Source organism: Ursus americanus, chromosome 5 (genome assembly GCF_024610735.1).
Source record: "Ursus americanus isolate L20-20 chromosome 5, mUrsAme1.1.p, whole genome shotgun sequence".
NCBI classification, from domain to species: Eukaryota; Metazoa; Chordata; class Mammalia; order Carnivora; family Ursidae; genus Ursus; species Ursus americanus.
The window spans coordinates 59,526,787-59,552,980 of NC_142131.1; the positions used below are offsets into that span (position 1 = coordinate 59,526,787).

Sequence of the window (26,194 nt, forward strand, 5' to 3'; positions counted from 1 at the left end):
GAGCTCAGAACCTTCACCAAACTCGCAGACTAGCCAAGTTCCTGTTTGGGACTCAGGCTAGGAAGGGGAGTTCATGAACTTGAGCATCAGCAGTCACACCAAGGACTTGCTCTCAGAAATGCAAAATCACAACAGTGCAGTCCATAAGAAGTTTATTACATCTTCAAGTCTTCAAGACACTACAGTGTAGACTCCTCTCGCAGAGAAGGGTCCTTCAGACACTGGGAACCACTATACAGATGAACGGCTCATTTGTCATTTTCATAGGCAGCTGGATTCTTCCTCTTGGAGTTCTCAAATTCCTGGGTTCCCCATGTGTAGACAAGATAAAAGGCTACAAACGCTTTAAAAATCAAAAGTGAGAGTAAGTAGGGAGCCCATGGGAGACACCTGTCTTCTTTCCTGACTCACTGCAGGCTCTGCCCTACTATCTCTAGTTTCCAAGAAGCCACTTTTAAACCAGATGATCAAGGAAAGTTACATCACACACCCATTTTGCAGGTGACCAAAAGAAAGGGCCATCCCAGGAAAATCTGTCACCAAACCTTCCCTCTTTCCCCAGTTACACATTTTTTAAAATGTTAATGAGACAAATGAGACATAATTCACGTAACATATACTTCACCATTTAACACGTCAGTGCACACTTCTGCGGGGTTTTTTTTTTGGGGGGGTGGCCAATTTACAAGGCTGTGCTACTATTATTACTATCTGCTGCACATGTCACACGTAACAGTTCATCGCTACGAAGTGGGTAAAGATGACCTCAGAGGGAGACGCTGGAATCACACAAGTGACCTTGGGCTGGTCGTTGGTGACTCAGTTTGCTCCTCTGCAAGATGGGGAGGACACACTAGTGCAAGGGCTTTCAGGACACTGAAACATGAGAAAACGTGTGCGTGGCAAGTAGGGGGGGCTCACTGAGGGGGCCCGCTGTGACTCAGTGTCTGACGGGAGTCCAGCCCCCCAACCGGGCCAAGGCACTCACGGGGCACGACGCGAAGGACGCACGCCCGCATGCGGCGCAGCACGTTGGGGATGCCCTTGCTGAAGTAGTGCGGGAAGGCGCGCTGCTCGAACGGCGACAAGCTGTAGGTGATCACATGCCGCATCCGGGTCAGATTCCCAAACTCGCGGCCCATGGTCGCGGCGGCGCCTGCAAGAGCCAGGGTGGACGGGCGCTTGCCTCAGGCCCGGGCGCACCGCCCGCGACCCAAGACGCCCTCCCCGGACCTCCTCATCCCTCCCGGCCCAGGCGGCGCCCCCACCCTCCCACGGACCCCCAAGACCGCGCGACCCGACCTTACTCCCGCGCGGGGGTCACCTCGCCCTCCACAGTTGCGGGAACGACCGGCCTCCGTCCGTCACTTCCGCTAGGTTTGGAAGCCCGTCCCGGAGGCCGTGAAGTCACTTCCGGGGAATACCATTTTCCGGCCGTTGCCAGGGGGAGGCGTCGTTGCTCCCCCTTCTGCAGAGAAATGCCCTGGTCGCTGGGCGGCGGGGTGTCGTAGCCCGTGAGTGGGCGGGGCCAAGCGCTGGACTCGGAGTACGGAGCCGGCTTTGGGGCACGGGGGCGCCCCGCGAGGCCCTCACGCAACCCCCCAGCTTTCTGCCCTGCGGTGGAACCGCAGGAAGCGGCCGGGCCCTAGTGGCGCAGAGAGGCGTAGAGAAAGGGGCCAGCCGGCGTCGAGGGCGCGTTGGCCGGGCCCTGAGGACCTGTGCGTCCCGCTCATGTGGAGAGCGCCCTGAGGCCGGAGGAGGGGCCGCTGCACGCGGCCGTCTGCGCTCTGGCCCAAGCGCTAAAGGGGCTCGGTTCTTTCCAGAACATCAGCGACCCCAGTACCAGGTTCGGGGACGTGCACCTGCGGCTTCTCTCGGCCGCCGCGGTCCGAGAATCCACTGGCGGGGCTTAGACTTTCCCCCGGTAGAATAAAAACGTTTCCTCACGTTGCGCCCCAGGAGTCCCCAAGGAATGGGCAAACAGTTGATAACCGGCCGTGGGCGGCGGTAGGAGGGGCGAGGCTACCTCCACAGCCGCCGGCTTGCCGCCACCTCCCACCCAGGTCTGGCCGGGGGCGGGCTGCGGGGCGCGGAGGTGCTGCCGCCCACGCTTCTCCACGGCCCCCGGGGCCTTCTCGGCGTTTCCGCAAGCGCTTTCCCGGAAGGATGCTGCTGGCCTGGCCTTTCTGCCTGCTGCAGAGCGTCTGTAAATGTTTTGTTCTTGGCGTTGCCGGCCATATGTGATGTTGGAGTAAGCTGTCATTCAACAGTTGGCGTGTGTTTTATGGAACCCTGCCTCCTAGACAGGGGCCAGGGAGTCTTGGCAGGCAATGAACTTAAAATTTGCAAACATACCTCAGTTTCGTCAACCTAGGCAGTGCACTGACTGCTTCTGAATCTTGTACCATGAGTGTGGGTTGACTTCCTTCCAGCATAGTCTCCTCACGGGTGCGCCGGATATGCGCCGGATATGCCCTCGTTACAGCTTTTCATGGTGCACCTTTGTCTCGTTTTCCTAAAGCATCATCTCTAGCCTTGTCTCAGCTCCAAGAACATTAAGTCCTTATCCCAAGAACAAAAACACCCTAGCAAATTAAAATAAAAATAAAAATTAATTTTTAACCCCCCAAAACCAAACATCTCTAAACCTTTCAACCAAAATATATATAGATGAATGTGCAGACCAAAGTAAAGGATCAAGATATTATATTTAAAAATGAGTCAAGGTTAAAGGCGATGTCCTTTTTAAAGCATATTTCAGTATTCCAAGTATATATTCTATAAGAAGCTCCCTGAGAACTGGGCAACCCAACAGTTCTCTGCTCTCTGGAATTTCAATGCCAGTTGTGACTTTTTCTCACTCTCCAAATCAACATGCAGTAAGTAATTATTCTAAGCACCTGGAAGTGGGAGCGGTGATGAGGATGAAGGGAGAGGAAGAGTGAATCCAATATATTGCATACCAACAGATCTTCCCATCATCATGAATAGCTTTCCCACTTGCTTTGGAAGTTTCAGGGAGCACCTAAGGAACATTTTAAGAATCTTAACCTCAAAAAATGGGTGGTTTTAAGATCATTTCTCAATTCTCTTGGCCTTTCAGTTTGCATAACTAGTCTATTGGCATAACAAAAACTTAAGAGCTTTAAAATAAATGCCTCTTTAAAAGGGAGAGGTGGGGGAAAGGGAGAGGAAAGCTACATAACCAGATACATCCATATCTAATGAGCATAGATTGGATACATAGGACGTTATCAGCAGTTTGATGCACAGCTGATAAAAATTATCTTCAGCTTGGCATCCTTGAGGTCTGATTACAGAAGTGACCCTTGCCTACCCACACACCTAAAATTTATTTAAGAGACCGACCTAGGCTCTTCCTGGCTTTTAGCAAGAAGACGGGTAGGGGGGAAATGTATTCTCTGCTAGTTCTGTCAGGCCATGGAGCTTCTCAGCAACTTCTTCCTTTGGTTTTTCTGCTTTTCCTGGCTGTGTTTTCCTATTAGCTTTGGAACTCAGGCTTCTAGAGGAGAAACTCAGATTGCAGCTGGTGCTGAGTTGGAACCTGAGGCTGAGCCTTGGTCCCTGCTGCAGCCTCTAGATGGAAGAGACAGACCTGGCTTCCTTTCTCCTTTTTTCAAGGTTCTGTATGATGGGCGAGGTGGCACCCCTAGGCTGCAGCCAGACTCCAGAGCTTTGCGGTACATGAAGAGGCTCTATAAGGCATATGCTACCAAGGAGGGGATCCCTAAATCCAACAGAAGTCCTCTCTACAACACTGTTCGGCTCTTCACATCCTGTGCTCAGCACAAGCAGGCTCCTGGGGACCCGGCAACAGGTGTGTAGGAGCAGACTGGTTAATGGGTGGTGGGGAGATGATAGACTTGTCTGTGTTTCCGTTACAGAATGGAGCTGGGCCTTTCTCCTTGGATTACTTTTTATTTTGCATGATACTCAGTATCGACATTGAAACAAATCTGGTACTTGACCTTACCGTTTCTTTCTAATGCCCTCATGGGTTAACGTTGGCTCCTATGGTAGAACTTTAGAGCTAGAAGAGGCTTAATGGCTCTAAAGACTGAGCAGAGTGTTGCTGGAGGTCAGCATCTTGTCCAAGGTCACAAAATCAAGACTGGAAACCAGGTATTTTGACCTCTGTCTGCTTATTATTCCCATTTTATCCATGCTCACCTGGAAATGTGTCTAAAATGTCTCCTAGCTACTGGTGTATTGTGTAAAATAGGAAGTTTTCCCCTTGTTTGTTGCTTTCTGTGAGAGGAAAGCTGAAGACAGTATTTAGAACAGTAGATCCTCCCAGGAACAAAGTGTTAGTTACCAATCTGACCCAGCACCTTGGAGTCCTATGTGTGTCAGAGAAAGGAGTGGTCCTTTAAAAAAAAAAAACCTAGATTCACTAGCTCGTGACCAAAACCATTTTAACCCAATGGGTCAGCTGTGGATGTTTAAAGCCCTCCCCTCTTCCTTGAGGTCTTATTTTATTAGAGTGGTTTTAAAGCTTCTATTTATCAATCTGAAGTGTTCCAAATTAGACTATAAAGTTCTTTATTGATTCTGTTCTTTTGGGCTTAGAAGTCTTAACAAGGCTGGTAAGTGTGTTTATTATCTCTCTAGAGACTCAGAGAAAAATAGGATTTACTAGCTTCTTCTATGTTTGGAGCCAATTACTGAGACTGGGAAACTAGAGATTGGGAAATGTAATGATTCTGTGTTTTATTCACCACTGAAGCTGTTCTGAATTTCTGGTGATAAAATAGCCTCTTGTAGCCGCTGACAGTTAGCGACAGTATCTATCCCCAGTATTTTCTCTAAAACCAACCCCTCCCCGCCTTTTTAAGGCTGGAGGAAGTGGGGAAAGAGAAGGGAGATAACACATTACCAAGGACAAATGCCTTGATTTGACTCGCTATTATGTTTCTGGATGAAAGCACTACCGGTGGGTTGGTTGTTTTTCTTCTCAGGATCTGCTCCATCAGTGGACCTGCTCTTTAACCTGGACCATGTTACTGCCGTTGAAAACTTACTGAAGTCAGTCTTGCTCTACACTTTCAGCAACTCCATTTCTTTTCCCTCTGCTGCTCAATGTGTGTGCACCCTGGTGATCAAACAGCCAGAGTTTTCTAGCAGGACTCTCCAGAGAGCTCCATCCTCATATACCTTTAACACAGAGTTTGAATTTAAAAAGAAATACAAATGGTTTGAGGTTGATGTGACCACTCCTCTTCGGCCGCTAATGGCCTCCCACCAGAGAAGTATTCACATGTCTGTAAACTTCACCTGCACGAGAGACCAGCGGCAGGATCCTCCAGCGCAGGACAGGCCATTTAACGTGACTCTTCCGGGGCCCCCCTCACTGCTTTTGTATCTGAACGACACAAGCGCTCAGGCTTATCACAGGTGGTATTCCCTTCGCAATCAGCGGAGGCCTTCACTGAGCACCGACCACAACAGAGGTCCGTCTGCCTGCCCCAAGGGAGAAGGGTCGGCTGAGGGTGTAAGATCTTCCCGTCACCGGAGGGGTCAGGAGACCGTCAGCTTGGCATTGAACAAGCCACTGGTTCCAGCTTCTTTGAACCTGAGTGAATACTTCAAACAGTTTCTTTTTCCCCAACACGAGTGCGAGCTCCATGACTACAGGCTTAGCTTCAGCCAGCTCAAGTGGGACAACTGGATCGTGGCGCCGCACAGATACAACCCTCGATACTGTAAAGGCGACTGTCCCAGGGCGGTTGGACATCGGTATGGCTCCCCAGTTCACACCATGGTGCAGAACATCATCCATGAGAAGCTCGACTCCTCGGTGCCCAGACCATCGTGTGTACCCGCTAAATACAGCCCTCTCAGTGTGTTGACCATTGAGCCGGATGGCTCAATCGCTTACAAAGAATATGAAGACATGATCGCCACTAAGTGCACCTGCCGTTAACGGAGGAGTCTCTGAACTAAAACCTTGAGCCTCTTCAGCGAAGGAAATACCGTGTGCCTCTCCGGGCCTTCCAGGGAGAGCTCTGTCGAAGGGCTGTACTGCGGTATGTTGTGTATGGGGGAGCCCGTGTGGATGAGCCCATTCTGTGGCAGCCATCGGTGTAAAGTGGTAACGTCTGCCTTGATTTTCAGATGTCCATGAAATTATTTCGGAGGTTTAGGTTTTTTTTCCCTGAGCCATTTTTTTTTTTTCATTGGAGTCTTGTTTTTGATGTAAAAAACCTAAATCTTGGATGGAATTGCGGCTCTAAATAGTTCAGAGTGCTATAGTTTTATTTAATGGAAGAATAAATCCCTCTCAGTGGCATAAATTTACCGTGTGTGTGGTTTGTTGTTTTTTGGGGGGTTTTTTTTTTTTTGGTGGTTTTTTGTTTTGGTTTGGTTTTGGGTTTTTTTTTTTGTTTTTGTTTGTTTTTTTTTTAGGATGGTTTTTAAATGGTCTTAGGGGAGGGAGAAGTAGTATAATCTCTAAGCTAGTCTTGGCTTAACTTTTTAGTTATGAAGTTAGCTTTTCTACCTAAACCCTGATGAAGGACAGCTACGAGGACTGGAAGCACGTGTAACCTGTGTCTGTTCTATTAGTGTGATGGGTGCACCTCATGCTAATTCAGCTCTCCGGGTGGCATGTGTAAATAGGGTGACTCACCTCAAACAATATAACATTTGTCCCATTTACTTAACGGAAATTGCCTTGCAGATTTTTACAAGAAAGTGCAACGTTCAAGATTTTTAGAATGTTTTCGCCTTTATGTATTGAAAACCTCTGACCCTATGGAAGGAAGTCAGGGAACATTTTTTCCTCTTTTCAGTTTTGTTTGTTTTTGCAGATTTCCCTCAGCTCCCATCACGCCGTCCCCACAAATTTTTTCCAGGTGGATTTGGGAGTGTTGCCATTAAATGAACCTGGCAGTGATTAAGTTACATTACAGAACGGGCCTGGTTTGGCTATAAGGGCTTACATGTGAGTTTTCAATAAATCCTACCTTGGGAGAGCCCTAGAGGTACAGTCAGGACTAACGTAGTGATGCCTGTTTCAGCGTTTCTAACACCCTAATCTACAAACCAGAGTAACTCCTAAATGCAAAATGTACTTTTCATTTTATTTTCTTCAAGGTTTTTTTTACTTATTTACATCTTCATCCAACGTGGGGCTTGAACTCAGAACTGCAAGATCTAGAGTTGGTAGCTCTTCCAAATGAGCCAGCCAGACACCCCGTAGTCCTCATTTTTTTCCCCCTTTTAAAGATTTTATTTCTTTGACAGAGGGAGCACAGGCAGGGGGAACCTCAGGGAGAGGGAGAAGCAGGCTCCCAGCTGAGCAGGGAGTCTGATGCAGGGCTCAGTCCCAGGACCCTGGGATCATGATCCTAGCTGAAGGCAGCCGCCTAACAGACAGAGCCACCCAGATGCCCCTCCTCATTCTTGTAAATCATCTTTTCTTAGTGGTGAGTGCTTAGTGTCTAAGGAAGCCAGCTGGGATTTTGATGGGGATTGTTTTGAATCTGTAGATGAGTTTGGGGAGTATTGGCGTTTTAGCAACGTTAAATCTTGTAATCCATGGCATGGGATGTTTTTCCTTAGATTGAAGTCTTCTTTCATTGCACCCAACAATGTTCTGTACTTTTCGAGTATAAGTTTTGCATTTCTTATTGTTAAATTCTAAGTATTTTATTCTTGATGTGATTGAGAGTAGAATTCTTAATTTCCTTTTGAGTTGTTTCCTGGTGTGGTGCTATCTTGCATACAGGTCACAAGCCTGCACATACTGACAAAAATGCTCTTTTAGCCACTCAAAAACATTTTTAAGAAAAATGAGCCTGGAGGTGTGTGGGTGGCTCAGTCGGTTAAGCATCTGCCTTCAGGTCATGATCCCGGGGTCCTGGGATGGAGCCGCACATCGGGCTCCCTGCTCAGCAGAGAGTCTGCTTCTCCCTATCCCTCTGCCCCCCTGCCGTCCCCCACTTGTGCTTGTGCTTTCTCTCTCTCAAATAAAAATCATAAAAAAAAAAAAAGGAAAAATAAAACTAACAAAGGGAGAAGTTTTAGATGGCCCAGTTTCCAAGTAACTTTGCCATCTTACTATCTAACCTGAAGGAGTCCTTTTTCTGTTGTAAATGAGGCTGCCAGTCTAAGAGATGGTGTTTCAAGGGTTTTGTCTTGTCTTCTGTCATTCTTCAGGGTAAAAAAATAACTGGCCTGGAAAGGGCATGAGTAACCATGGCGATGTGCAATTGAACTTACTTGAAGGTAAGTCTGCCTTAAAGACGGCTGTTTTCAAATGGACCACATGAAATACGTATCAAGTTGAAGTATTCCTCATGATTCCAACTAAACTGAAATTCTTTCCCCGAAGACGGGAATTTGTTTTACTTTTTTCATGGCCTAGTTCTGTGGTTGAGTATAGATATGGTCAGCAATCTGAAGGTTTAGAAAAGAAGAAAAGGAGTTGTTCTGATGGAAGTATTAGGGTCAATGCCATAATTAGGGACAGAAAAAGAGTTCATTCTTACAGGCGACTTCTAAAGTTGATGACGCATAGTATTTAGATCCTGCAGTTGTGTAGTGACAGGATGAAGAACTGTAAGTTTGGTGTCCCTGTGACTTTGTTTTCTTTTTTTTTAAACTTGCTAATCTAGTCTCTTCATTCATAGGACAGCGTCAATATTAAGGGATGATAAATCTGCTAAATTTAAGCTTCAAAGATTCTTTTCTGCACAACCGAGGAGGATATACTAGTCTCCCAACGGCCTCCTCCCAATGAAACCTGTTTTTCTTTGGTTGCTCTTAGAAAAGCTGCCACTTTAGAAAAGAGAAAGGACAACGGTGATTGAAATCTGGAAATTCAAGGATGAGGCTACATGTGCCTTAAAGTGATGCATTCAGCTTTGGTATTTAGTTCAGATGAGATAGGAGGTCACGTAATGGGATGGGTGCTTTAGAACGCCAGGGAACAATGGCGCAGGTCAAGAGCTGGTTTTACCTTCAGCTCTGAGTTTCCTGCTCCTTATCTGTTTAAATCAGCTCCCGTGTTAAACTGAATACTTGGTGTATTGAACCAAGCAGGTTCAAGGGCAGCAGCCACCGGACTTGGTTGAGAGCTCAGTTTGGACGGTCTGTGGGGAAATGTGGGGTCAAGGAGGAAGTGTTCATGGTTACGTGAGTGATAAAAGAAAAATGCTCAGAACTTTACCAAAATTTTAAGTAACCAATTTTAATTTGTAACTTTAGGATTGTAAGTTATAAAATGACAAGTGAAATTAAAATACTTAAGATACTCTTCTAGGGGATGTTAGTCCCCCAAAACCTTTCTTAATATGTCATTGGCTGAATGGATTGATAATGGATAAAACAGAATGCTTTTCTATTTTATAATGTTCTCTAAATAGAAGGAAAAAATCAACACAACCAGGAGATTCAGACACTTCAACCTTGACCAGAATTGATAAGTAGGTACTTTTTGTGTGTATAATTACTTCCTGATGCAGTTGTCCTTCCCAAAGCACAAATCTACGAGTTAGTGTTTGGAAAGGGCCCTAATATGTTAGACCAGGGCTGTTTCAGTAATTAAAAAATAGGATTTTTTAAGTGGTCTGACAGTATTTCTTTGTCCTACTTCGGTGTGTAATGCAATTTCTATGGAACAATTGAGTAATATATGTGGGTAAGGGTCAACTGCATTTTGGGCATTTTATTGCTTAAGTGCTATGTGAACAGTTTAGAGTCAGTGTCTTTCCCTGTTGGAATGCTGTGACAGGCAGTGTTAGGAGTTCACAGCTGGTGCCTCGGTCATTTTGGCTTTCTCAGAAATAATTAGCTCACTGAATAAATATTTATTGAACACTGACTACGGGCCAGGTGCTGCTCTGTGTGGTTAAGAACGGAGTCTGATGTTCTCAGCTGCAGGAAAATATATCACTTACCGGAAACAGAGACTTCCTTTATTACTCTGAATTCCAAGAGAGAGCTTTTGTCACCACAGAATATTCATTGGAGGAATACAGTTTGGGGTGGTACTACATAAGCAGGCTGAATGAATAGTATCTTTAGAATTTTTTAAAATAAACTATTTTAAGGTGATTGGAGATTAAAATGCAATAGTAAGAAATACGAGAGATCATTTTTATCTTCTGTCCAGTTTTTGCAGTGATAATACCTTGAGAAACTAGCACACTACCACAATTAGGATATTGTCATTGATGGAATAGATTTTTTTTTTTACATTAAAAACTACTTGGTCAAGGAAATGTTCATCCTAACATCAATAGTTTTGATAGATTCTAGAGTTTTGTTAAGTTAATATTTTGATATTATTTAATGGTTTAATATTTTTTTTCATCTCCTGCCATTTCACCCCTACCCTTAAAACTTTGAGCCCTTTAAACTATAGTTTTATTAATTCAGTAAGTACCTATTGGGTGTACACCACACGTTACTCTTTTTTTTTTTTTAAAGACTTTATGTATTCGACAGAGACAGCCAGTGAGAGAGGGAACACAAGCAGGGGGAGTGGGAGAGGAAGAAGAGGGCTCCCATGGAGCAGGGAGCCCAATGCGGGGCTTAATCCCAGGACTCTGGGATCAGGCCCTGAGCCGAAGGCAGACACTTAATGACTGAGCCACCCAGGCGCCCCCACACGTTACTCTTCTAAGCAGTGTCATGTGGGAAATAAGATGAACATGGTACTTGTTCTCACGGAGCTTTCTATCAGTGGGGTGAGACGGACAATATACAAATACCATGAGCAGCCATATCCAGGAGCTTCTAGGCAGAACAGAGGTGAGAATGAACTTGGGTTCTGAGAAGAGAAAGAACTGGGTGTGACTGGCAAATAGGAAAGGAGGAGGAAGGCATGGAGAGCCAAGTGGAGTAGGAGGACATGCAATGGAAGTAGACCAGGTAGATACAAGACCTTGTTAGGCCAGCACCAGGGGACTGGCTAGGAAGACATGGAGAATGTTAAACCAGTTTCCAGAAATGGTTCTATTCATTTTTTTCCCTTAAATATCACTCTAAATATTACATGTAGAGTTGTTTGGCAGAAACTAGTCTGGGGGCACCTGGGTGGCTCAGTCCGTTAAGCGTCTGCCTTCGGCCCAGGTCATGATCTCCGGGATTGAGCCCCGAGTCAGACTTGCTGCTCAGCAGGAAGTCTGCTTCTCTCCTCCCTCCCCCCAAATAAAATCTTAAAACTAGTCTGAAGCCTGAAGACCCTCGGGGCTTTAGAGGGCTGTTGTCAGGGTCCAGGGGAGAGATGGTGCTGACTTGCATTATCGCGGTGGAGATGGGATGGAGAGAGGTGAAGAACTTGGCATGTATTTTCGTTGCTCCTTGGTTTTGTTACTTGGCAAATCTCTCTGCGGTTGTAGGATGGCAACCTTTTAGAGAAGAAACTCCGGTCCCTGTGGTGAAACAAAAGGATAAAACTTCTGCCATTCCTTGGCTTCATATTCCCATCCATATGAGCTGCATCTGAATTATAATTTTTCTTTTTTCTTTTTGCAAATTTCTTAGTTTTATTTGGGGGCTCCTGGGTGGCTCGGTTGCTTAAGTGTCTGCCTGGGGCTCAGGTCATCATCTCAGGGTCCTGGGATGGAGCCCCAGGTCCGGCTCCCTGGTCAGTGGGGAGTCCCCTGTCCCTCTGCCCCCCCCAAATGTGCATGCATGTGCGTGTGCTCGCGCTCTCTCAAATAAAATGTTTAAAAAGAAAATATTTTTTAAAGTTTTGTTATGGTCTTGCCTTTCATGTTAGAGGGTTTCTAAAAAATCTTTTGTTGCGCATCTTTAAGTATATGGCCCCAGAAAGCTGTGGGAATGTCTGCATGAGACGGCCAGAGGTGTTCATTAACAGGCTCTTGGGTTTGAGGCTCCTAACAGTTTCTACAGGTTTCTGCACAAAAGAATTACTGTATCTTTTGATGGGAGGAAGATGGGACAAAATACAGACTGAGAGGTTGGTGGTTTTAGACCCCAGCAATGCAAGAGGCTATGAGCTTTTACCTTGTTATCCCATATGGGGGCTTATTCCCAATCTCCCCCACACCTGGGGCTGGCTGCTCTGGAGACTCTTTGATTCCATACTTCCACAGAATTAACCCTCATTCTCCTCTTTTGGGGCAGAGTTGGTCACCTAGCTGCTTGGAATGGGGGAGTGTACATTTGTCTAATTGTTGTATCTACAGACTGTGTCGATACCCACTTAGAGCCCTAGCTGGCACCATTGCCTTCCATGGCACATGGCCTCGTCATCTCCCGAGATTTCCCAGGCTTCTGTGTGCTCCTCAGGTGGCTTCTTACTGATAACCCCACCCACAGCAGGTTTAGGTTTCCTTTTTCATGAGCTCTGCTCACACTTAAGGCCAATTTCCACCTCCCAAAAATTGATTCACACTCCTCTGCTAAACTCTCCTCACCTATTCTTTGCCTTTAGGGGGGTGTATATGATAATCACTTGTTCTGATGGCAGTGGGAGGGAGTAGAGATGAAGGCGTGCAGTCAGTGCTTCACCTCAAGAAGAGATCCTTCTTCAATTCCCATGTGAAGTCCTTCTTCAAACATCTGCTTAGAGAAAATGGATTAGAAAAGTCTAAGGGGCACCTGGGCGGCTTACTCGGTTAAGCGTCTGCCTTCAGCTCAGGTCATGATCCCAGGGTCTTGGGTTCGAGCCCTGCATAAGGCTCCCTACTCAGCAGGGGAGTCTGCTTCTCCCTCTCCTTCTGCCCCTCCTCTTCTGTCCCTCCTCTGTCTCTTGTTTTCTCTCTCAAATAAAATCTTAGGGGAAAAAAAGCAAACTGTAATCCCTTTGTGATCTGCAAATAACTTTTTTTTTTTTTTAAGATTTTATTTATTTATTCGACAGAGATAGAGACAGCCAGCGAGAGGGAACACAAGCAGGGGAAGCGGGAGAGGAAGAAGCAGGCTCATAACTGAAGAGCCTGATGTGGGGCTCGATCCCATAACGCCGGGATCACGCCCTGAGCCGAAGGCAGGCGCTTAACCGCTGTGCCACCCAGGCGCCCCTTGCAAATAACTTTCTATATGTTCTGCTTGACGGCTTCCTTAAACTTCTCCACCTCCTCCTTGAGGCGACGTCAGGTCAGTTTTAGGTAAGGAAAGTAGACATACTTCTAAGGCAGGAGACCATCTAATATTTGGACTGCATGCCCTATTTAAGATTTAAAAAAAGTACCTCCTTAGATAGTGTTAAACAGTGATACCAGCCTACTTGCCAATAAGCAATTGGAAGTTTTGCCTCATTGTAGAAAAGCTGAGTTCAGTTGTACCTTTAAATAGGGGAAAACAGTTTAAGTCAAAATAAAGGTTAATGTGCCCAACTTCCATTGCGTCATTCGCCAGGAAATTTTGTGCTGTAAACTTAGCCAATTATTGCATGGTTGGAGAAGAAAATCATCAGGATCACACGTTGTCATTGTGTCCGTGCCCTTGACCATTGTCACTTTGTGAAATACTTAAAAGGGCTAAAAAGCCGGCTTGTGGAGAGGAAGGAATCTTGGTGATGGACTAAGCTGATGGCACGCAGGGAGCTTTCGCTGGAACCAAAACGTTCACAGCTTCATCTTTTTCAGCTCTTTCTCCAACGACACTACCTGCAAGTGGGGGCCAAAAGCATCCCCAGCAGAGCAGCACTCTGTTTATTACCATTCATTGAGATCCTACTGGAGAGAGCCATGGTAGGCCCAGGGAGGAGAAGAATGAAAACCATGAGCCCTGGAACCACCCTGGCTATACCTTGGGGCAATTGAGCTAACGTCTCTGAACCCACTTTCCTCATCAGTGAAATGGAGATAGTCATGGTGCCTATTTCATACGGTTGTTGGGAGGATGCAATGAGTTAATTCATGTAAAGAGCTGAGAACGGTGTCCAGCAAACAGATTCTCGTCCATGCTGCTTTTATTAGTACTGTAACTGAGATGCTCCGAAGCTGCGCTGTCCTAGTCGTTAGCCACGTGTGACTGCTGAGCGTTGGAGATAGGACTAATCACAGTGGAAACGAGCTGTGAAGGTAACCTGCACAGCAGCTCTGAAAAGCCTTCGTATGACAAAATGTGATCAATGTAACATTTAGGTATTTTACGCGTTGAAGTGATAGCTTTTTGACATACAGGATTTGGATATATTAAGGATGTATATGTATTATAAAAATTAGTCTCAATTTTTTTTTAAAACGAGGCTATTAGATAATTTAAAAATGCATGTGTGGCTCATATTGTGTTTCTATCGGACAGCAAACAATCTCTTCCTTATAGGATTTCACCGTGAACTCCATACGGACATTGCCTCCCAAGGTAGAGCTCATGACACTTTTCAAGTACACCCATTATATGTTTATTACCTAGTCTGATACATTGCCCTCCCATTACGCAGTAGCTTTCTCTTGAACGTTTATACTCAAGTATACTTCTTTCCCACTCCTGAACGGCCCAGCCATGGTGAATCACTGATGGTAAGAGATGGATCCCAGCTCTCACTGGTGAAAACAGTCACAGTTTGAGGAGAGAAGCACGGATTGAGATACACGTGAAACCTGCTTTAATTTTCGGCAGCTACATTTGGAGTGCGGTTCTTGGTCCGATCATCTGCCCCATCCGAGTCAAAGGAATTGATGTACCGTAGAAGTCTGCCTACCAGGAGCGAACAGGATCTGCTCTGCCAGAGTTCTTTTTCTTGCATGAAGCTACACCCACAAAGTGGAGAACTGCCATGCAGACCCACATGCGCTGTCAGGATGGGAGATGCTGTGACTTGACAGGTCCTGAGAATAACTTGGTTGTTCTAACAATTTCATCAAGTCAGATCAAAGTTGACGAACGCGTTATGGTTAGGCTGTATACTTGTGAGCAGACTCCTTTGGTATTACTGCTAAAGATTCTTTTTAAAATAATGAGTACATTTTAATTGACCCTCAATAGTAACTTTTCAAAGTCATATGAGCTCCATGCATGTGAATATTAGAACTTGTAGCCCACAGATGCAACCCAGGTGATCCCAGGTGTAAGATGCGTTTAGGTCTCTGGGCAGATCTCTGCTCTGAACTAGTGGGTAAAAGAGTTCAAGAATATGTGAATTTTTTTCTCTTTCATTTTTTTTTTTTTAAGATTTTATTAGAGTGTGTGCAGGAGCAGGGGGGAGGGGCAGAGGCAGAGGGAGACTCTGACTTCCCACTGAACAGGGAACCTGATGCAGGGCTGGATCCCAGGGCCCTGGGATTGTGACCTGAGCTGAAGGCCGATGCTTAACTGACCCAGCCACTCCGTCTTTTTGCTTTTAGACGTTAAATTTAAAATATCAGAGTGGTTAGAATGCTTGGAGGCTATCTCTTGTTCTGTGTATGAAGATCTTGAGCAAGAATTAGCCAGCGTCGGCAGCCGCTGTTAACTCCATGTGTATATATGTGTGTATCCATACATACACATACAGAGAGCGTTCACATACTACAAAATTCAGCGTTGTAAACTATGTTTAATGATGTTTAGTCTACTCACAAGGTTATGCAACCATCACCACTAATTCCAGAACATTTCCATCATTTCCCCTAAAAACTTCATACCATATAATGCTCACCTCCCATCCCCCCTCCCCACAGCCCCTAGCAACCTACTAATCTGTTTTCGGTCTCTGTGGATTTGCCTATTTTGGACATTTCCTATAAATAGAATTACAATATATGGTCTTCTTGTCTAGCTTTTTCCATTTGGCATAATCTTTTCAAGGTTCCTTCATGTAGCATGTATCAGTCCTTACCTTCTTTTTATGGCTGAATAATACTCCATAGTATGGAAATACAACATTGTTTATACATCTGTTGAAGGCCCTTTGGGTTCTTTGTATTTTTGGCTATTATGAATAATGCCGTTATAAACACGTGCAAGTTTTTGTATGAACTTGTTTTCAGTTCTAATGGTTGTATACCAAAGAGTAGAATTGCCAAGTCGTAGGGTAACTGTTTAATTGTTTGATAAACTGGCAAAGTGTTTCCAAAGCAGCTGCACCATTTTACGTTCCCACCCCCAGTGCATGAAGATTCTGATTTCTTTATGTTCTTGCCAACGTTTAATGAACGTCTTTTTGATTCTAGTCATTTTGGTGGGTGCTAAGTGGTATCTCATTGTAGTTATGATTTGCATTTGATATCGAACATCTTTTCATGTGCTTATTGGCCATTTGCATATCTTCTTGGGAGAAATGTCTATGCTAATCCTTTGACCATTAACAAAAGACCTGGATTATTTGTTTTATTGTTGACTTGTAAGCCTTTAAGCATATTAAGGTAAATGTAATTTAGATAAAGCAACTCACTGCTCCAGGAGGACCAGATGGCTGCAGTTTGGCTGTATTTTTAATTCTTTGCAGGAATGTGTTAAGTTTTTGAAAACTAACCATTGTTGTTGTTTTTTTGTTTCCTTTTTTTTTTTCTTTTGTTTAAGATTTTCATTTGTTTATTTGAGAAAGAGCACAGGCAGGGGGAAGCAAAAGGGCTGGATCCTAGAATCCAGAGATTATGACCTGAGCAGAAGTCAGATCATTAACCCACTGAGCCACCGAGGAGTCCAAAACAACCGTTGTTCAGAGAGTCTCTGTGAACCAGCGCCTACTGCCATCACTAATACAGATTATTAATTTAATCCTAAGAATCAATGCAAAGGCTTTTTGGAAATGCTATTGAACACTCTTGGAAATCTTTGATTCCATCCTTGGCAGCAACTCCCCCAGACTTGTTTTGTTGTGGCCGAGCAAGTAACTGAAGCAATCTACTCTGAAAAGACAGTAGCCGCTCCTGGTATGGTAAGTCACATCTTTTTGTTAAAACTATCAAAAGGAGAAAATGAAGCAATAATAGCAGAGACTTGAAGGAAATGACCAGTCCAGGATCGAATGTTGCTTTATTTTTTTAAAGATTTTATTTATTTATTTCATAGATAACACAAGCAGGGAGAGCAGCGGGCAGAGTGAGAGGGAGAAGTGGGGAGCCCGACATGGGGCTCGATCCCGGGACGTGAAACCATGACCCAAGCTGAAGGCAGAAGCCCAACCAACTGAGCCACCATGACCCAGGCACCCCTCTAATGTTGCTATAAAGCATGTTCCCCCAGTGAGGAGATGTAGAAGAAGCAGATGATACAAGACCTTGTTGACCAGCCCGAGGGGAATGGCTAGGAGTCAAGACCTCACTGGGGGAACAAGCTTGAAAGCAACATTCGATCTGGGCTGGTCATTTCCTTCAGCTCTCTCCCATTGTTGCTTCACTTTCTCCTTGTGGCAGTTAAAACCAAAAGTCTTCCAGCCAGTCTGCCCATGGGCATAGCCAGCAGCCCCTCTAAAGGGTGCTGATGCTGGAGTAGAGAGGTGTTACCAGAAACAGCTCCCCGTGGGAGGAAGGATGCTGCTGACTTCCTTTCTGGCTCTTGGCTCCTAGGGTGTGTGTCCTGTGCCTCTAATTTGAAGCCATGGGCCACTTGGCACATGAACAGACAAGACCTTGCTTGCTTATTAAGTGATTCCTTTTACACTACCACTGCCATAGGAGGGCCCCTTGGTACCTAGAACGCTGCTTGTGTGGACACTCCCTCACACGTCCCCCAAAGTGCACACACACACGTAGACATACACACGCTCCTTACTGGATCCTGGAGACCAAGGCCATCCTTGGAAAGTTGCTGCCAGCTATGAACTCTCGGAATGGAGGAATGGTTTTGCTGTTCACCCAGGATCAGGTCTCCCAGAGGCATTTGTTCAAGAAGCACGGGTCACAGTTCTGAATCTGGTAGGCCAGGCACCCTTTCTTTCAAGAGCTCAAAATCTGTCTAGTGGGGCAGACAAATAAATGACTATTCTACAATGTAGCCTTAGATGGGGCAGGGAACAATGAACTCTGCCTAGAGATATCAGAGAAGCTTCACTGAGGAGGGGTTGCTTGGCTCAGGGATTGTGCGACTCAGTGTCAAGATGGGTCCTTACTGGGGGAGGGACGAAAAGAAGACACTTCAGCATATGCCCAGCCCTCCAGAAGGGGTAGCTGTGGAATGGGAGCCTATGTTTCTGGGTCTCAAAACAGGCCCACCTTGGCCTGACATCAGACCTTTGGTCCGTGCTGGTGTGAAGAATCAGGTAGAATCGAGGTCAACCCTCCTTAGTGCAGGAATAGGAAAAAGAAACCGATTGCGATTTTCCTGTCTTTGATTCTATGTTTGTTAAGGGAAATCTTGTTTGCGTTTTTATAGCGAATGTTTGTGACTTCGAACCAGGAACTTGCCTGCCTTGTGTTTCTCCTGTGCTGCTTTATCTTGTTTCCTGCGTTGGTAGTTCTGAGGTTGTGTAAGACCTGCTTAAGGGTCTCCAGCCACATCAAAGGGCTGGGATGGCATCCCCTTAGCTCCAGGGCATCTGTGTGAGATCTCCCTTGCTCTTGTGCCTGGTACTTTCTTCTTCCAGGGAAAACGTAGTTTGCAATACCCACGTCTGGCTAGATTTCTTCCTGCCTGACACTGGAATCCCAGTTGTTGAAAGAGGTCTTGGCTCTATATCAGAAACTTGTTAGTTCCAAGCAACAGTGAACAGTGATGCCTGACTCACTCAATGAAAGGAATGTATTGGAAGGAAGTGTGGTAGTTCATAGAATTGACTAGAAAGCAGGAGGACCAGACTACAAAAATAGGCAGGAACCAGAAGAGACTGGGCAGCAAGAGCAGGAGACAGTCCTGACCTCTGCTGTCACTGTACTCCCAGACTTTCGGAAGTTTCTCATCTGTCCTTGTGTCTTTATGTCACTCGCATGAGAGTCCTGGCAGGGGCATCAGATTGGTCAAGCCTGGGTCTCAGGCCTAATCTGTGGCTGGCTGGCTTTCAAATTGGGAGGAGGGTCCCTGTGTCTCCAACACAACATGGGATTCCCCCCATGACAGAAGTGTTTGGATGTCCACTGCAGCCCTGTTCGGGGCAGTAGTAAGCAAAGTTGAGTCATAAGCTACCCAACAGCGTGACCAACATCCATGGGAAACCTCTTGTGTATAAACCAACCCTTAGAGATGAAATTGAGGTTGGGAGGGACGCCGGGGTGGCTCAGTCCGTTAAGCATCTGTCTTCTGCTCAGGTCATGATCCCAGGGTCCTGGGAACAAGTCCCACATCGGGCTCCCTGCTCAGCGGGGAGCCTGCTTCTTTCCTCCGCCTCCTGCTCCCCCTGCCTGTGCTCTCTCTCTGACAAATAAATAAATCAAATCTTTAAAGAAAAAAAAATTGAGACTGGGATTTAGGGGAGATTGTATTCTGCACAAGGAAGGCTGAAGTGAGGAGTAATATCTGACGTCATTTACTGATGGCCTCCTACAAGCCTGCCACTGAATATATGTGATGGAATCTCATTTGATCTTTAACTGGCAGATCTGTAGTCCCCTCACCGTTTTACAGATGAGGAAACAGAGGTCCAGGAAGGTTGGGGTTTCTCCGGAGTCCTACCGTGACTGGTGTTCCCACTTACTCTGCCAGGCTGTGAACTCACCCTCTTCTTCCCACTACGATGCTTTTCCTATACCTTGGACGCATGAATTGGAGAACACATCCCTGTTCTGTGGTGAGGAATCACAGGGGGCCAATAAGCCTGTTTTCTGAATCCACATCTTCTTCCTCCAGGCAATGACTGTTAGTTGCTGTTGAACCCCAGAATTCCTTTGGTGTTACCCAAGAAATAGGTACCTTCCCCCTTGATCTTATTAGCTGATTGGCTAGGGAAGTCAAAAGTAACTTCATACCTTGGTTTTTCTTTCCTTTTCTCTGTTTTTTCCTAACTTGATCCTTCTCTTGAAGTACAAAGAGCTGGCAACTAGAGAGGGTGTTGTCACATTCACCCTTGGCAGGGTCCTGAAAATGCAGGGACCGTGATGGATGCTGGACATAGGCACCCCCAGGTTTTAGGGTGGTCTCCGTGTGAGTAACTGATCAGCTACATCAGTTAAAATCAATATTTCCTACCTGAATGTTAAATACCTGCATGATCTTTTTCCAGAGCCAACCGCCACCACAATTCACCCCACATGCACATGGCATGCTCTGACCCAGTCCTGCCCCCAGGCCAGCACGCGCCTTTTGTGTGCAGCTCTGGGCCCAGAGCTCTAGAATTGGATTTCTCTCCCCTTAAAAATGCTGACCAGGTGATTTTTTGGCAAGCAGAGACCTGAGAGACTGAGCTCAAACAAAGGGCACTTTTAGGAGAGGGCCTTTGGAGAGTATCTCATTACTTTGTTAGGGCCGGGGCACAGAAGAGGCAGTTTGGCCATTCCTGGGCTTGAGCCAGCTGTTGCCCTTTCTGGGCAATGCCTTTGGGGGTCTTGTTCAGAGTCTGAGTTTATATTCTTGAAAACCAACATGAAGCTTAGCTGACACTTCTCATCTGGGTCCCAGGAGACCAGAAGAGCAAAACAGAAATTCTTACTTGACCACCACTTACCTGTCCTGGGTCCACTGGGGCAGAAAAAGAGAGGTTTCTGTCCATCTATTTCATTTAACCTCTCTTATCCAAGGGTATGTAGGTAACACCTGAACGAAGGTAGACCAGGAAGATGGAACAGTCCCAGGCCTGAGGCTCGGGGACAGGCTAGAAGAGAAAAGCTGAATTATTATGGTTATAGCAAACAGAGGTTGAGATATCACCCACCGTCTGTAGGGAAAAGGTGATATATGTGTACTCGATAGGCATGTGACAGCCCACCATTCCTTCCCAAGGACTGTTGATCTGAAGGGAACTTTTATTTCATCCCTTGACAGCCAGTCCCTACCCAGCCTTGCCCAGAGGCCTTACTGTCAAAAGCCCCCGCAAGAGAGAGTGAGCTTCATTCTCTCTGCATTTGAATCTCATGGCTGTCTTTCTGTGAAGTCCTATCTTTAAACAAGTGTGGTGAATTCAGTGCATAATTAGAAAGCAAACAAACTTGCTGTAAGGGAACATTTACAACTTAAGTAGAGATTTGTGTATAAGCAATGACTCATGTTTTGTTGGATTTCTAAAAATAGACAACATGATTTTGTTGAAAGCTTTCTAGCCTCTACTGTATTTTTTTTTTTAAAGACTTTATTTATTTATGTGACAGAGAGACAGCCAGAGAGAGAGGGAACACAGCAGGGGAGTGGGAGAGGAAGAAGCAGGCTCCCAGCGGAGGAGCCCAATGTGGGACTCGATCCCAGAACGCAGGGATCACGCCCTGAGCCGAAGGCAGACGCTTAACGACTGCGCTACCCAGGCGCCCCTAGCCTCTACTGTATTTTAACCAAGACATGACTATTTCTGAATTATTACGCAGCTATGTAGCTGCTGTCTAAAAGAAAGATAAATCTTTTGATTCAGCCAGGGATGACAGATTTATTGCCACCACAAAATCAAAAGACACAACCTTGAGAAAATATTTGCCCCACATAAGAAAAAAAAGTTAATTGCCTTAATATATAAAGAGATCTTACAAATCAATAAGAAAAGACCAATAATCAAATAGAAAAATGGGCAAAAGGAATTGACAGATTGCCAAAGTGAATACAAATGCTTTTAAATGGACAAAGTTTTGTGCAATTTCATTTATTAAACATGTAAATTAAAGGAGTGAGATACTATTTTTGCCTTTCAGATTGCAGACATCAAATTTTGATAATACGCTGTACTAGTGAGGATGTAGGAAAATGGTAACTCTCCTACATCGATAGAAATGTATATTGGTACAACCTCTTTGTAGGAAATTTAACAATATCAACCAAAATTGAAACTTCCATACCTTGTTACATTTCTCTATTACTTGTAACAAACTACCCCAAAACATAATGTCTACATTTATAATCATTTTGCTTGTGATTTTTAGGGTCAGAAATTGAGGAAAGCCTAGGTTGGATGGTTCTTCTCTGATCTGTAATATGTTAGCTGGGGTGGCTGGGAGGAGCCACTTCCAATTCATCTTTTAGGAATTTATCCTACAAACAAATGTGAGTAAAGATATATGACCAGGGGGTATTCATTACAAAATTACTAATAGTAAAATACAGGTTAACCTAAATGTCCATCAATAACCCAATTTATGGGGCGCCTGGGTGGCACAGCGGTTAAGCGTCTGCCTTCGGCTCAGGGCGTGATCCCGGCGTTAGGGGATCGAGCCCCACATCAGGCTCCTCCGCGGGGAGCCTGCTTCTTCCTCTCCCACTCCCCCTGCTTGTGTTCCCTCTCTCACTGGCTGTCTCTATCTCTGTCAAATAAATAAATAAAATCTTTAGAAAAAAAATAACCCAATTTATTTATGCCCATGTAATGGATAACTGTGCATCTATTAAAAAGAATGATACAGCTCTATGTACAGAGATAGTGAAAGAGCACCAAGATATAACTTCAAATTAAAAAATCAAGTTGCAGGGGTGCCTGGGTGTATCAGTAGGTTAAGCATCAGACTCTTGATTTCAGCTCAGGTCCTGATCTCCGGGTTGTGAGATCGAGCACCCTGTCGGGCTCCACACTAAGTGTGGAGCCTGGTTATGATTCTTTCTCTCCTTCTCCCCCTCCACCACCTCCTTTCTCTCTCTTAAAAAAAAAAGAAAAAAACTCGCAGAACACCTTGAAAAGGTATGTCTGGAAAGAAGTGTTTTTATAAGCCCTTTACAATAAACCCATGGAAACCATCTGTGAAACAGCCCAGGTGCAGGTTAGACTGTTGAAGACACAGAAAGAAAGACGTTCTGATTGGAGTTTTGCTGCTGCTCGTTTCTCACCTTCCCCATTAACCTTCCAGTCCTGCTCAATCTGAAATTCTGCTCTCCTGCATGGGCCCAAAGCTGCATGGACCACCATGTCTTGCAATTCTTTTCATTGGTTATGTGAAAATGGCCTTTGGAACTAGCCATCATGGGGTTAAATTTTGCCTCTACTTCTTATGAGCTACTTGACCTTGACAAGATATTTAATCTTCCCAAGCCTTGGTTTTCTCACCTCTAAAGTGGGGGTATAATACCTACTTCTCAGGAATGACAGGGTTAAAAAGGTGAATAGCACAGATTTTGCCTGGCAGCGAATACATGGTCTTTAGTATTTATACCATTTTCACATCATATCACCCAAATCCAACAGCGGGGAGAGCGAATCAAAGCAAGAAGCCACAGAGACTCGTGAGGTGGGCAGTGACTTAGGTATGTTTCAACAGTTCAGATTACAAGTGCCAAGCCACGTAGAATGAGGCCCGCAGCCTTCCTACCCATCAGTTCCTTGAGCTAAGGCCTGGCCGGGCACAGCGAGGTCTGTGGCTGCAGCCCTGGCTAAGCCCAGGCACCTAGGAGTCTCTTTAAAAAAGAGCCTGGGAAAATACTGAGATGCTGAGGGACACAAGAATCTGGTTTTCTTGTAGAAAAATGTGATCAATATGTGCATGTCTCCATCCTCTTCGGCCCGACTCCCCACCCACCAGCACTAAAGGTGAACTCGAACTAAAGGTGAACTCGAACTTTGCTGTTTTTCCTCCTCCCTTCCGCCCCAAGATTCTTTGAGCTTTTTAAAAAATTATAACAATTTTATTTATTTGATGAGGGAGAGAGCAAAAGGAGGGGGAGTGGCAAGCAGAGGGAGAGGGAGAAGCAGGCTCTCCGTGGAGCGTGGAGCAGGGAGTCAGATGTGAGGCTCGATCCCATCATGACCTGACCCTAGGGCAGATGTAACCGTCTGAGCCACCCAGTCGTCCCTATTTATTTATGAGCGAGAGAATGCGCATGCACTGGGGGAGGGGCAGACAGAGAAGGGGAGGGACAAGCAGACCCCCGCGGAGCTTGGAGCTTCATCCCACCACCCTGAGATCAAGACCTGAACTGAGTGAGTCACCCACGTGCCCCTTTTCTGCGCCTATATAATAAAGAGCTAGGACATTTTTTTTTAAAGATTTTAACATCATACCATTTACATTAAGCATACACAGCAACAAAGCAACAATACACACCTTAGAATAAATGTAAGACAATACACTCCAAATACATCAGAATGTTGCCTGTGGCAGGGAAAGGAATGGTGTCAATAGGCACCTCTGTACCTCAGCCCTATTGGCATTTGGTGTCGCAGAATTCTTTTTGTGCAGAACTGTCCTGTGCATTGTAGGATGGTTAGCATTTCCCTGGTCTCTTCCCATTAGATAAGAGCTAGGAAATCTTAATACTCTCAGGGCAAAGACCACCAGGAACACACCTGTAGTTGAACAAAGTGGGTGTATTGATTGCTGCAGTGAGGGGGGGGAACACACGGCATGAGGAACCACTGGGCATGTCAGTAAGAGGGGGTTTCTGTTAGAAAGGAGTTACTGAATTTGGTCTTGTGTTAGCGACTTTAGAGAGAGTTAAAGAAACAAGATTTTGCTCAGTGTTTGATGCCATCGGAAAGGAGTAATTCCCTGATTAGGCATGTCAATAAGTCTTACCTAGAAAGAGGAATAATGAGAGTGAAGCTAAAGCCACAGTTGGTAAAGAAATGGGAGTCACTCATATTAGCCAGGACAGAAAGACGTTTGGTCATTTTTAATGATGTGGATAACGTTCATGGATTATCTGTGCCCAGATCGGATTACAGAATGGTTACAGATGGCCTTGTCTGATGTTGATGTCCTGTGAAATCGATTACGTGCAACAGGAGAACACCAAGGCCTTGGCTATGAATGTCAGCTCAGCTCCTACCAATAGGTCAACTTCCAGATGTCAGGGGGCTGCTTTTCTCTCTTCATCAGAAGACAGGAGGCAAGGAGAGAAGTGGGTGGACAGGATTTCAGTTTTCTGGGAGTTAGGCAGAGTTTCTATAGAGTAAGAGAAGTAAGGGAGCAGGAAGGTTGAGTGGATTTATAAGAACTGCTGTGGATACTGTGTCCACATTGTGGTTTTCAAGATACTTTTTTCAATATGAAATGGAAAATATAAATTAAAAATGTAGGCAATTTTGAATCAACTTTTGGTTGCTGGTTTGTGTACCCTCTATTATGTTGCTCTGAGCCCAACCATGAGGACCAGGAACTTAAAAGAGGCAGGCTTTCAACACCAAGAGGTTCTGAGCCACTGTCTTAAGCCCAGGGCTCCAGCTTCAGCTGAAGGTGATGCCTGGGTGGGAATGGTGGTTGGAGAAGGAGCAGAGACAGGAGGGCACCAATAAAAGCCAGGCTCAGGTGCCTGCTGTCTCCATCCCCTAGACAACCCAAGCAGACAGAGTTCCCCAGGCTGCTAGTGCCCCCAGAGAGTGGTAGCTTTGACCCCTTGTCTGAGTTGTGAGTCCCTGTTATTGCCACCAACAAAATATCATCTGAGTATGACAGTCCCCACCCTCAGGCATGCTGATTCTGTGGGAGATCAAGAGATGCCCACACCAGTAGCAGAGAAACTGGAGAACTGAAAGGGCTCAGCAGAGGGCCCCATAGTCCCTTCTGGGGATGGAGCATTTCTTGGTGGAGCCAGTATTGAGGATAGAGGTTTGGGAAGTGGGGGCAGGGAAGGCTGAGGACAGGGTAGGGAGGGAAGCACAGTGGCAGATGAATTTAGAGCATTCTCTGAAGTCGGGAGAACTCCAAAGGCAAAGAGCTTGAGATTCCCAGTCTGGAGTGAACCCTGTCCAAGCCGTAGGGGGTGTGCACACGAGCAGCACCTAACGGACCTACTGAAGGCGGCCGGAGTGGATACACAATGCGCCCGCCGTGGTTCAGGCGGCTGGCCAGAGGGGCCTAGACGATGCGGAATGGTGGGAGAAATGGAGAAAAGGGGGGCAAAAATGGGAGATAACCCACAGTGGGAGTCAAAGAACTGGAAGAGTTTTGGAATTGGAGGCTCTGGAGGAAGAGTTGGTCAAGCAGTGACTTACATCTGAACTGTATTCAGAGGGACGGGTGCAGAGGCAGGAGCCCCAGGCGCCTCTGTTTACTCGGTCAAACTTGAAAGGAGTTGTGGCCGTCTGGAGCCTTCGGGGGCTGGCCAGGCCTTCTCCACCGAGGGGGCTGTCGGGACCCCCGGGGCCCCGAGCCCGCGCACCGCGGGAGCTGAAGACACGCCGGGTCAGGCGGCGCTGGAGGCGGGCGGACGAGGGCCGTGGTCGCCCTTCCTCCTCCTCCTCTCCCGCTTCTCCCGCCCGCCGGAGAGCGAGTGTCCACCCCCTGGGCCTGGGGCTAAGGCGGGAGAGCGGCCACCACGGGGCGGGGGGTGGAGC

At 46.0% G+C, this 26,194-nt stretch overlaps 2 protein-coding genes and 1 long non-coding RNA gene across 6 annotated transcripts; 1 reads left to right on the forward strand and 2 right to left on the reverse strand.

Annotated features, from left to right (window-relative positions):
• Positions 1-135: 135 nt before the first annotated feature.
• On the reverse strand, positions 136-1,456 carry UQCRQ (ubiquinol-cytochrome c reductase complex III subunit VII). Of its 2 annotated transcripts, none has more exons than XM_045794718.2 (3): positions 1,303-1,456; positions 989-1,156; positions 136-343 (listed from the first exon to the last, which is right to left on the reverse strand). In XM_045794718.2, the coding sequence occupies exons 2-3, from the start codon at positions 1,140-1,142 to the stop codon at positions 249-251; spliced, it is 249 nt and encodes an 82-aa protein (XP_045650674.2). In that variant the 5' UTR covers positions 1,143-1,156; positions 1,303-1,456; the 3' UTR covers positions 136-248. The 2 variants fall into 2 exon arrangements, with proteins under 2 accessions (XP_045650674.2, XP_045650675.2); XM_045794719.2 differs by having other exon boundaries at positions 1,308-1,446.
• A 67-nt stretch (positions 1,457-1,523) lies between these two features.
• On the forward strand, positions 1,524-6,336 carry GDF9 (growth differentiation factor 9). Of its 3 annotated transcripts, none has more exons than XM_045794716.2 (3): positions 1,524-1,846; positions 3,643-3,838; positions 4,980-6,335. In XM_045794716.2, the coding sequence occupies exons 2-3, from the start codon at positions 3,706-3,708 to the stop codon at positions 5,942-5,944; spliced, it is 1,098 nt and encodes a 365-aa protein (XP_045650672.1). In that variant the 5' UTR covers positions 1,524-1,846; positions 3,643-3,705; the 3' UTR covers positions 5,945-6,335. The 3 variants fall into 3 exon arrangements, with proteins under 3 accessions (XP_045650672.1, XP_045650671.1, XP_045650670.1); XM_045794715.2 differs by lacking the exon at positions 1,524-1,846 and adding an exon at positions 1,886-2,251; XM_045794714.2 differs by lacking the exon at positions 1,524-1,846 and having other exon boundaries at positions 2,271-3,838; positions 4,980-6,336.
• Positions 6,337-9,255: 2,919 nt separating this feature from the next.
• On the reverse strand, positions 9,256-26,105 carry LOC148110127 (uncharacterized). The gene is made up of 4 exons (XR_015724572.1): positions 25,853-26,105; positions 20,462-20,608; positions 12,414-12,558; positions 9,256-11,402 (listed from the first exon to the last, which is right to left on the reverse strand). It is a non-coding gene; the product is annotated as an uncharacterized LOC148110127 (long non-coding RNA).
• Between the last annotated feature and the right edge of the window lie 89 nt (positions 26,106-26,194).

Excerpts from the sequence above, each read along its gene's own strand:
- GDF9 (XM_045794714.2), top strand. The coding sequence starts at position 3,442 with ATGGAGCTTCTCAGCAACTTCTTCCTTTGGTTTTTCTGCTTTTCCTGG. Across the intron at positions 3,839-4,979 it reads TCCTGGGGACCCGGCAACAG|GATCTGCTCCATCAGTGGAC; the intron begins GTGTGTAGGAGC and ends TTTTCTTCTCAG.
- UQCRQ (XM_045794718.2), bottom strand. The coding sequence starts at position 1,142 with ATGGGCCGCGAGTTTGGGAATCTGACCCGGATGCGGCATGTGATCACC. Across the intron at positions 344-988 it reads CGTCCTTCGCGTCGTGCCCC|CGTTTGTAGCCTTTTATCTT; the intron begins GTGAGTGCCTTG and ends TGATTTTTAAAG.